Source organism: Chiloscyllium plagiosum, unplaced genomic scaffold, assembly GCF_037043375.1.
Source record: "Chiloscyllium plagiosum isolate Xiang-an unplaced genomic scaffold, Cpla_swu_hap1 HiC_scaffold_25, whole genome shotgun sequence".
Taxonomy (NCBI): domain Eukaryota; kingdom Metazoa; phylum Chordata; class Chondrichthyes; order Orectolobiformes; family Hemiscylliidae; genus Chiloscyllium; species Chiloscyllium plagiosum.
Window position 1 is genome coordinate 2550219 of NW_028270163.1, and position 11212 is coordinate 2561430.

Consider the following 11212-nt stretch of genomic DNA (forward strand, 5'->3'; position numbering starts at 1 on the left):
TTTGACTTTGCACCACCACCTGTTTCCACTCCATACCATTGTTCCACTTGGCCCATGCTCCAGCTAATCTGCTGTTGTGCCTTCATTTCCTCTAGACTTGGCTATTCCAATGCACTCATAGCTGCTCTCCCACATTCTACTCGACATAAACTTGAGATCATCCAAAGCTCTGCTGTCTTGTGATTTAGCTCATAGCAAGTCCTATTCCCCTGTCACTCCTGTGTTCCCTGATCTAGATTGGCTCCCAGTCAAGTGAGGGCTTGATTTTAAAGTTCTCATCCTTGTTTTCACATCCATTCACAACCTTGCCCCTCTATAACTCTGTAACCTCCTTGAGCCCCATATGCATTGAGATTTCTGTATGCCTTCAGTTCAGATATCTTGCGCAATCCCAATATTCTTCATTGGTAGTGGTGTCTTCTGTCCAGACCCTATGCTCTGGAATTTCAACCAAAATTTCCCTCGCCTCTCTCTGCTCTTATAAGATGGTGCTTAAAACCCACCTTTTTAATCATAGTGTTGATCAAGCAGTTATCTCCTTTTGTGGCTTGATGTTAAATTTTGCCTTAAGTCATTTCTTGTGGTGAAATTACTATCTAAATACAAGTTGTGGTAGAAGGGAAAATAACCATTCAGGATTCTCATCCCTGATCTCTATCCACTGACATCTGCTGAATGGTGAATTTGTATAGAGATCATGTGAGGTCAAGACTGCATTTGGTTGAGGATTTCCATGTCAATGGCTATGTTGGGGTGGTGTGCTGCATTTTCCTGGTCCCCAGGTGGTATCTAAGATGTTGATGCATCTTTTGTTTTCTTTGCAGCTTCATTTTCAGAAAAAGTGAGGAACATGTCTCCTGATGACATCAGAATGCCTCCCGAACCTTTGGGGAGATGTTCTAACCACTTACAGGTATGAGGCACAGCCAAGGGGTATGAGTCAGGCTGCTGGTATTGTGGGAGCATCAGGTGGAGAAGATGGAGTATTGTGTGCTGAGAACTGTTTCTTTGGGGCATGTTATTGTTTGAGCTCGCAACCATATCTAAATGTCAATGGCCAGCTTCAGTAGTGTATAAATGCCTTTTGCAGGAGTGGCTGTATACGGTTCATTGAGAGTCATTGAGAGTCCTTCTCTCCTGCGGCCTAGTCCTGACAATATGTTTGGTAACATGATGGCCATCCCTGTTGTGTGGGCTTAAAAAGTAAGTGCCAGAGAACTGCTTTTAACTTGGAGGGTGAATCACTGCTCAGCCCAAATCAGTCACTAAGATCATTAACTCCATGACAGTGATATCATTCAATAACCAAGCTCAGATTGACCTTGATCTTTCATCATTCTTTCTGATGTTCTTAAGCTCACCCGACTGTCTCCTTGTCAGGGAGCCACTGCCTTAGATCAGGAATGGCATTCCCAGCTGATCTTATTCCCCCTGCCCCAGCTGTCTTGTGTAGACTCTCCAACATCTGTTAAAATGCTCCAGCTTTGCTCACTCAGCACACACCAAGAATTGAGCCTGGGGCACACTCTAGTTTATCACAGTGAGGACCCCGGAAAATGATCAGAAAATCACAAAAATTGGAATTGCAAAACCTGACTGTCAGCTGTGCCATCAGATGCCTGAGTCCTAAACTCTGGAACACGCTCCCTAATCTTTCTGTCACCTCTTTGGTTAAGCTTCTGATCATTTGTCCAAATGTTCCTTTTGTGTCGTAGTGGTAGATTGGTCTGATCCACACTCCTGTGCCTAAAGGTACTATATAAATGTAAGTGGCTGTTAATTGTTCTACTATGAAAAGATTCTGATACAGCTACAGACAGCTTGGATTGTAGTTTACAAATGTTAAAATGCTTTAGGAGTGTCTGCCTCATTCTTTCAGTCAACATTACCTAAACACACCCACAAGCTCCAAGGTTGCAATGTTTGCAATGAGTAATAGTTTGACCATTAGTGTACCAGACAAGTATGGCTGGGTAAACATGTCCTGTTATATCAGACATCCAAAACAAAGTTCAGTTTTTTGCAGGAGATGGAGAGATGGCCTCATCACCTCATCACACACAGTCAACACATCGGGGAACTTGGAGGATAAAGACCAGAATTCAATGCTGAAAGGGTTGGCACAAGCCATTGTTGGTTATGGAGACCACTGAGTCAATCACTGACTTAGTCCATTCCCAAACAGAAATTGCTCAGGACAGGTCAACTGCATAGGTCGTAGATTCATTGGCCGAGCTGATGTGTTTTTTTGCATGTGTTTCATCACCTCACTAGGTGACATCAGTGTCGGACCAATGCCCACTGCTATAGAACATCATCCTCTAATTCAAGAATCATTTCTATTTTGAAGAAACTGCCATCATGTTTGGTTACTTCTTGCCCCTTTGGGTTCTTTCAAGTGAGAATCTGTATTGGGGTTAGGAAGGTCCAGAATCAGCCCAGGTTCCTGTTGCTGATCATAGTGCTGCAAAGTGTACAGTGCTGCAAAGGATACATAGCTGACTGAGTGATTAGTTGTTGTTAGGATTAACTTTGATGTTGTCTGATCTCCAGTGAGGCAGAGAAGGCCCTGGCTCACAGCAAAGCCAGGGTTAATCCTGGGAAAACTTTGTGTGTATCGACAGTCCCTTGAATTGAGAAGGACGCCTGTTGGGATAGCTGATTCTTTCAATGACTGATGAGCTCAATTTTAAATATTCCTGCATCTGGGAGGGTGGCATCTTGTGTAGGAAAGGGAGTATGCAGCCCTGGATTGGCTTCCTTCTTGATCCTCTGCCATCACTGAAGCTTGAAGTTGTTTGGGCCTTGGTGGGTCAAGAGATGCCATGCTGAGCAACCAGCAGCTTTCTCCTCCCAGTTAATGATGTGAATGTATCTGTGCTTTAGAGCGACCTTGAGCATATCCTTATTTTATCCTTTGGCCTCCCTTTGAACTTTGGCCAAGAGAGAGCTGAAAAAAGAGAACCGGATGGAGGCAGTTCCAGACACAGTGGCCTGCCCATTGGAATTGGTTCTTAAGGAGCAGGGCTTCAGTGCTGGTAGATGCAACTTCACAGAGGTCCAACACCTTGATCCTTCCATTGAGCATTGATGTAGGCACTGCTGCTGGAAACTCTTTATGATTTCAGTCTGTCATTTGGTAAATGGCCCAAGTCTCTCTGCGAGGAGGATGGTCAGCACAATAGCCCTATCATACGAGGTCTTTAATGACTTTCAAAGGTCCCTTGGTGTATTTACAGGAAAACTGTCAAGTTGCCCATTGAGTGTTGATCACTGATAGTTGTTCCATTATCTTCCCAGGAGAAAATTCAGAAGCTGTACGACAGAAAGCTGAATGAAGGTCTCGACATGAACAACATTATTCAGAGAAAAAAGGAGTTCCGCAACCCCAGGTTGGTGCATGGACTGAATTTCAGTGCAAGGCTGACTCTTTCAAGGCAAAGAGAATCAGCAGGACTCACTGCTCTCTGACTGTAGCTTAGAGCAGGACTTGCTGCTCTCTGGTTTAGAAGAAGGGTCACCACTGACTGACTGTTGTTTTGGGGCAAGGTCAGTGCCATCTGACTGTGGTTTTGAGGAGGGGTCACTACTGTCTGGCTGGTCTAGAGAAGGGGTTACCGTTGCCTGACTCTAGTGACAATGTCATTGTTTCACTGTGGTTTAGAAGAAAGGTCATTGCTGTCTGACTGTGACGTTGAGGTTGGATCACTGCTGTCTGAATGTGGCATAAAGAATGGGTACCTGCTGTCTGACTGGTTTAGAGAATGAATTGCTAATGTCTGACTGGTTTATAGAATGAGTCACTTGTGTCTGTCTGTAGTTTAGAGGACGGTCAACTGCTGTCTGAACGATTTAGAGAAGACATTTCAATTCTCTGTAATTTAGAGGGGGAATCACTGCATCCGACTGGATTTTAGTAGAAAGATCACTGTTCTCTTGATTGGGATTTACGGGAGAGATTGCCCTTATCTGATTCTAGTTGTGATGGAGCAATTAGCCTTGGGAATTTCCTTTCCTTTCACAAGTCTGTTGGATTATTTGATTTCTGTACAGTTGGTGCCTTTTAAGTTTCCTGCTCTGTCTCTTTCAGCATTTATGAAAAACTGATCCAGTTCTGTGGCATCGATGAACTTGGTACAAACTATCCAAAGGTACATGTTCAGCTCATCAGTACAGATATTGCTGACAGTTTACACTATATCTCAGTTCCCTTGATTGTGAATCTTGGATAATGGCAACAGACTCTGAGAGGATGCAATAAGGCATAGTCAAAATAAGAATAGTATGAGGTTAATCAGGAAAAGAGGATTTGGTAACAGAGACCTACATTTAAAAGTTTCAAGGTTGGTTGAGTGACTTGGGGAGATGAACATAGAAATTGGAACAGTACAGCACAGTACAGGCCCTTCAGCCCACAATGTTGTGCCGATCATTTATCTTAGTCTAAGATCAAACTAACCTAAACATCCCACAATTTATTTCCGTATATGTGCTTGTCCAGCAGTCGCTTACATGTCCCTAATGTTTCTGACTCCACTACCACCACTGGCAGTGCATTCCATGCACCCACCACTTTCTGTGTAAAGAACCTACCTCTGACATCTCCCCTATACCTTCCTCCAATCACCTTAAAATTATGACGCCTCATGACAGCCATTTCTGCCCTGGGGAAAAGTCTCTAGCTATCTACTCTATCTATACTTCTCATTACAACTTGTTCACCTCAACCAAGTCACCTCTCTTCCTCCTCCTCTCCAGTGTGAAAAGCCCTAGCTCACTCAACCTCTCTATAAAACATGCCCTCCAATCCAGACAGCATCCTGCTAAATCTCCTCTGCACCCTCTATAAAGTTTCCACATCCTTCCTGTACAAGGCGACCAGAACTGGACACAATATTTGAAGTGTGGTCTCACCACGGTTTTATAGAACTGCAGCAAAACCTCGCGGCTTTTAAACTCAGTCCCCCTGTTAATGAAAGCCAAAACAGCATACACTTTCTTAACAATCCTATCAATTTGGGATGTTCCTCAGGATAGAAAAACTCAAGTTGGGCGATTTCTTGATGACATAAGAGGATGTTTTTCCTTGTGGGGGAGACTAGAAATGGGTACGCAGTTTAAAAATAAAATGGCCACCCATTTAAGACTGCAATGAGAATTTTTCTTTCTCAGAGGGTCATCATTTGGAACACATTCTTTTTCCCAGAGAGGAAGTGGTGGAATCATTGAATATTTTAACAACAGAGTTCAGACTAACAGTTAGGGTCGGCGAGAAAGTGGAGTTGAGGCCACAATTAGATCAGCTACAATCTTATTAGATGGTGGAACAGGCTGAAAAAGCAGTTGACCTACTCTGTTCTTAATTCCTATACTCATGTATGTTTGTCCATTGTTGTAATCCAGGGTATTGAAATTAACCAAGGAAGAGTCAGGAAAGGGTACTCCATGAAAACAGAAAGTTTCCACATGAAGGAGAGGTCACTTGTGCAAGTGATATCTCATTTATTTATTCAAAGTTTTATTCATTCAGTTTAGAAAACCTTTTCTTTATTATTGTAAACTGAGATATTTCCTTATTTGGCTTCTAGACTTCAGTCCAATGAGCCTGGAAGCATAATGCCCAGTGGTGTATCTCTGTATGTTTAATATGTGACTTTCTCCACAGGACATGTTTGACCCCCATGGATGGTCAGAGGATTCATACTATGAGGCTTTAGGTAATGTTTTATTAGAAGCCATAGCAAGCACTGCCTGGCGTACACGTGTGTCTTAGTCACTTTTTGTAAATTGACAATGCCAAATGTTGGCCCATTCTCACACCCCAACTCCTCTTTTTCCAGCCAAGGCTCAGAAAATAGAAATGGACAAAATCGAGAAAGCCAAGAAGGAACGGACAAAGGTGAGTGAACCTCAGGCTGGACTGCACCATTGGACAGAAAATGGCAAGGCTAGCTTCAAACTAAGATGTCATTTCCTTGGACACAATAATGTCCCTTAATTCCAATGCCAGTATATTCAGCTCTCCATATACTTGTGGGTTAAACATTATCCCAGGCTGGTACTGATGCCCAAACTTCACTGGTAATCCTCGACAATATTATCTATCAGGCTGTTCAAATATGGTAGGGTACATTATTGTCCAATCCTATTGTCATCTAACATCTTTGCAGGCACTCTTCCCAGGAAGTCAGAAGTTGAGTGTGGAGCCTGTAGAGATCGGAGAGGTGCTAACTGAACATTTCTCATCGGTGTTCACGAAGGAAAAGGAGAATATTGTAGAGGAGAAGAATGAGGTACAAGATATTAGACTAGAAAGGATCGAGGTTAGTTATGCACAGGTGTTATCAATTCTAGAAGGAGTGAATAAAGTCCCCTGGGCCAGATGGGATTTATCTGAGGATTCTCTGGGAAGTTAGGGAGGAGATAGCAGAGCCGTTGGCTTTGGTATTTGAGTCATCATTATCTACAGGTTTAGTACCTGAGGACTGAAGGATTGCAAATGTTGTGCCATTGTTCAAGAAGGGCAGCAGAGATGACCCAGGTAATTATAGACCAGTGAGCCTTACTTCTGTTGTAGGAAAAGTTTTGGAAAGGATTGTAAGAGATAAGATTTATAATCATCTAGCAATCAACAATTTGATTTCAGATAGTCAACATGGTTTCGTCGAGGGCAGGTCGCATCTCACAAACCTCATTGAGGTTTTTGAGAAGGTGACCAAGCACTAGGATGAGGGTAGGGCAGTTGACGTGGTATACATGGACTCCAGTAAAGCCTTTGATAAGGTTCCACATGGTAGGCTGTTGGAGAAAATGCAGAGGCATGGAATTGAAGGTGATTTAGCAGTTTGGATTAGAAACTGGCTTTCTGGAAGAGTGGTGGTTGATGGAAAATATTCAGCCTGGAGTCCGGTTACTAGTGGTGTGCCATAAGGATTTGTTTTGAGACCACTACTGTTTGTCATTTTTATAAATGACTTAAATGAAGGCATAGATGAATGGATTAGTAAATTTGCAGATGACACTAAAATCAGTGGAGTAGTGGGCAGTTTGGAAGAATGTTGCAGAGGGACTTGGATAAACTGCAGAATTGGGCTGAGAGGTGGCAAATGGAGTTCAATGTAGCTAAATGTGAGATGATGCACTTTGGGCAGAATAACAGGAAGGCAGAGTACTGGGTCAATGGGAATATTCTTGGTAGTGTAGATACACAGAGGGATCTTGGAGTCCATGTACATAGATCCCTGAAAGTTGCCACCCAGGTGGATAGTGCTGTGAAGAAGGCAAACGGTGTGTTAGGTTTCACTGGTAGAGGGATTGAGTTCCGGAATCGCAATATCATGCTGCAACTATGCAAAACCCTGGTGCGGCCACACTTGGAATATTGTGTACAGTTCTGGTCGCCCCATTACAGGAAGGATGTGGGAGCATTGGAAAAGGTGCAGAGGAGATTTACCAGGGCGTTGCCTGGTCTGGAGGAAAGGTCTTATGAGGAAAGGCTGAGACACTTAGGTCTGTTCTCATTGGAAAGAAGAAGGCATCAAGTTCTATCACAGATAGAGACATACAAGATGATCAGAGGATTAGATAGGGTAGACAATGGAAGTCTTTTCCTAGGATGGTGACGTTAGCTTGTACGAGAGGGAACAACTACAAATTGAGGGGTGATAGATTTAAGACAGATGTCAGAGGAAAGTTCTTTACGGAGAGAGTGGTAAGGGCATGGAATGCTCTACCTGCTATTGTGGTCAACTCAGCCACATTAAGGAGATTTAAACTATCCTTAGATAAGCACATGGATGATGGGATAGTGTAGGGGGACGAGCTGAGAATAGGTCACAGGTTGGCGCAACATCAAGGGCCGAAGGGCCTGTTCTGCGCTGTATTGTTCTATGTTCTATGAAGGATTACTGGATGATGTTCAGGAATTCAAACCCACACTCCCAAACTAGCATTAAAAGTGAAGCTACTGGATTACTAGCATCAAGTTCTATCACAGATAGTGTCATAATCAGCTGGGACTTTAAGATCTTTAAATCAGGATCTTTTGGACTCCCTTCATTTCAGAGCTTCCCTCCCATTGACCCACAAAGTGTTTCTGTCCGTGCCGCAATCTATAAGTTGCCTTTGATTTCTGCAGTTGCTACTTCTCCCAGCTCTCAGAAGACAACAGAATGACGTAACGTGAAAAGTTGCTTTTGAACTTTAACTGCTGAGTAAAATTATTAGATGTTAGAAGAACCCACATGTAATGGCTGCAACACAATTGTTTTTTTGCGGTGGTTGTTGCTAGCTCTTCATCAGAAAACCGATTAGATTCAACTTACAGAATATTTCCATCGTTAGTGGGAAATAAAGAAAAGGGCATTTGTTTTGGAGCTTGACAGGAAGTTCCCTAATTTGAAAAAAATTATAGTTTCTAAGTTCTTTCAAAGCTCCTTAAACTCTTATATCTTAGATCACTGTCATTGGTGAGTTGTAACTCCACATATTGCCACATTGTCTATCCTGGGCATAAAATCCAGAAAAAAAGCCTTTGGTGCACAGCCAAGAAACTAAATTTGACATTTGCTTTTAAGTTCCTTTCTGTAAGAGGCTCTAAACAACATGCCCCGCCCCATTTAAATTATGAAACTGAAATCCAAGTAATTGCTGTGACTGAAAACCTGCTTATATATTTGAAGTAGACTGTTTATTCTAGTTAAAATGATAAAACATCACAATTCTTTAAAGTTCACTGTTCATTTGTGGATAACTTTCAAGCAGTGCCAGTATGTAAAAGCAAAATAATGGGAATGTTAAAAATCTGAAATAAAAGCAGAAAATGCTCAGAGGGTCAGCATGCATTCCCTGATGCCTGAGAGGAAGCAGTTTGATTTCTGTTAATATATCAGTTATGGAGTGGCAAAGTGAATAAGTTTCACAGAGCCTGTTGAAACAGCCCTACAGGGGTGTGTACAAAAAGCAAGAGTCCAAGAACCCAGTTGAGAAGCTCTTTCCCCTCTCTCAAATCCTTGTACACGAAAAGAATAAAGTGCTCCACTACATGTATGCTATAGCTCTCATGTCTTTCTGTTACTCACCTGCATATTTGCTCTGCTATATCTTTGCCACTTGTTGATAGCCTATAAAATATACACAGTTGTGAGATTCCACCTCTTGATTCATTTCTCATCTTTTTGTTAGATTGAATTTGTGACCAGAACAAAAACAGGAACCAACACCAGTTCTGGCACAGGCACAACAACCACATCAAGTACAGCCGTGGCAGGTAACACAGGATGATGGGGATACATTACACATGGGTATCAGTTCACCGTGTATGCAGCAAGCAGGGCTGATGATGCAGTCAGCACTTCTACTGCAAGCAGATCTCCTCGTTGACTTGCCTTCTCTCCTTTCTCTCCATAGATTCTCAGAAAAGGAAGAGTAAATGGGACTCCGCAGTACCCGTGACGACAATAGCTCAGCCGACAATCATCACTACTACCGCAACACTGCCAGGGGTCGTCACGGTAACAACCAGTGCCACTGGAGCAAAAACCACAGTCATCTCAGCTGTGGGCACCATTGTTAAGAAAGCTAAGCAATGAGCCTAGTCCAGGAGCACCGTCTCTGAACAGTTGCAGAGCTTAAGACCCTGTGGGACCAGGCTCATACTCAAGAACTTATTTTTCCCTCCTTGCAGCTACTAAATCTCAGCTCTGAACAGCTGTGTCATAAACAGCTTGGAACAGTCCTTCACTACCCAATTTGGGGGTTCATCATGTCCTATAATCAATCAACTTAAAATACGTTGTACATCCTGGGGAGTAGTGGCTGGAATTTCAATGCTGCAAGGTCTGAACTGTATATATTTATATAAATATAGTGATCTGTAATTCACCAGAGGGGATTGAGGCGTGAAATAGGTTCACTGGACAAGATGAGGAGTGAAGTCGAGTTTTATTTGGGAAGGGGAGGGGGCAACACAACAGGTCATTTGGTGATCACTGAGGTCCAGAAATCAACTACATGTGTCTGGATATTGATCATGCTTTCTGCCTGTCTCGCACTGTAGGCTGTTGCACTTGTGTTGTAAACTGTGGGTGAGTAAACACACACTGCACACTGGTGTACGATTATGACAAAGCGTTGTAAACTGCTGGCAATGTGGAAACACAAATAAAAGCTTCTTTCTTGTTCTTCTGAATCTGTATTCTGTCTTCCACCGAGCCTGTGATCTGATCTTTGTCAGAATTGTTGAAATTATGTTTTTTGACAATTTTGTATATTACTGTTTCAATTGCCTGCTGTTACTGGGATATTACTAACAGTCCTTTAGAGACCCACCCCAAGTGTGAGAGTTCAGACAGAGTATTAACAGGCTGTTTGATTCTGGGAGCCATCACAACTGAATCCTCACCTGGTGCCAACCTACAGTCTCATTCCTGCAGGGGAAAGGAAATGTTGCAGATTTCTTTTACCTCTCCTTGCCCTAGTGGCACAGAGGAGAACTGCTCTCTCCTCCTGTTCGAACTGGGATCAGGTAACTTCTTTCAGGCCAGGAATTGCACCTTGGACGTAAGAACATGGGAATTGCTAAATTATTAAAGACCAAGATTTGTCAAGTGCACTGCTTAAGCATCCTGGTAGTCACTAAGCACAGTGTTATAATGTTAGTGATTAATCACAGAATCAAGTTTGATCATTCATCCAGACAAGAGGTGAGAAAAATTTCAGTGGTGAAGAGCTTTTTAAATCATAGGTCTAAAGTCTTCACAACACAATGCTGTACATTCATGTCTCAAATTCCTCAGATTCTTTATCCCAATATAGCATTTTCCTAATTTCTGTCAAACATGAATCTTAATATTATTAGTATCAACATTGTTGTGAGAGTGTCCTCCTTAGATTGGCCTTTGAATTTATCCACATTATTTAGAATCCATAAAGCAACTTTGCTTAATGGAGAGAAGCAGAGACTGAGATTACAAAGAGAAAAACCATTTTTAGTCATCCATTCACCCCTTCAATCATTATGATTGCTGTTTTGGTACTGCATTTCCACACAGCTGTGTTTGTTTGAGGTTTGACGTGCATCTTTGTGCCAACGGACATCTTGATCAGGTCCCTGTTTAATTGTTAATGAAGCTATGTTGAAAAGCTCTTGCTCATTGTTGTCTTCACTTCTGGGCAAGGAGGTGACCACTTCCTTGGTCTAAGAAGCTGTACA

At 42.5% G+C, this 11212-nt stretch overlaps 1 protein-coding gene across 2 annotated transcripts in view; it reads left to right on the forward strand.

Annotated features, from left to right (window-relative positions):
• sap30bp (SAP30 binding protein) overlaps positions 1-10181 on the forward strand; it is a 105028-nt gene extending 94847 nt beyond the window's left edge. For both annotated transcript variants that reach the window (XM_088000390.1, XM_088000391.1), the window contains 7 exons: positions 825-913; positions 3301-3392; positions 4091-4151; positions 5666-5717; positions 5841-5899; positions 9184-9268; positions 9409-10181. In XM_088000390.1, coding sequence (XP_087856516.1) covers positions 825-913; positions 3301-3392; positions 4091-4151; positions 5666-5717; positions 5841-5899; positions 9184-9268; positions 9409-9590 — 620 coding nt within the window. In that variant the 3' untranslated portion in view covers positions 9591-10181. The remainder of the gene's footprint in view (positions 1-824; positions 914-3300; positions 3393-4090; positions 4152-5665; positions 5718-5840; positions 5900-9183; positions 9269-9408) is intronic.
• Positions 10182-11212: the final 1031 nt, after the last annotated feature.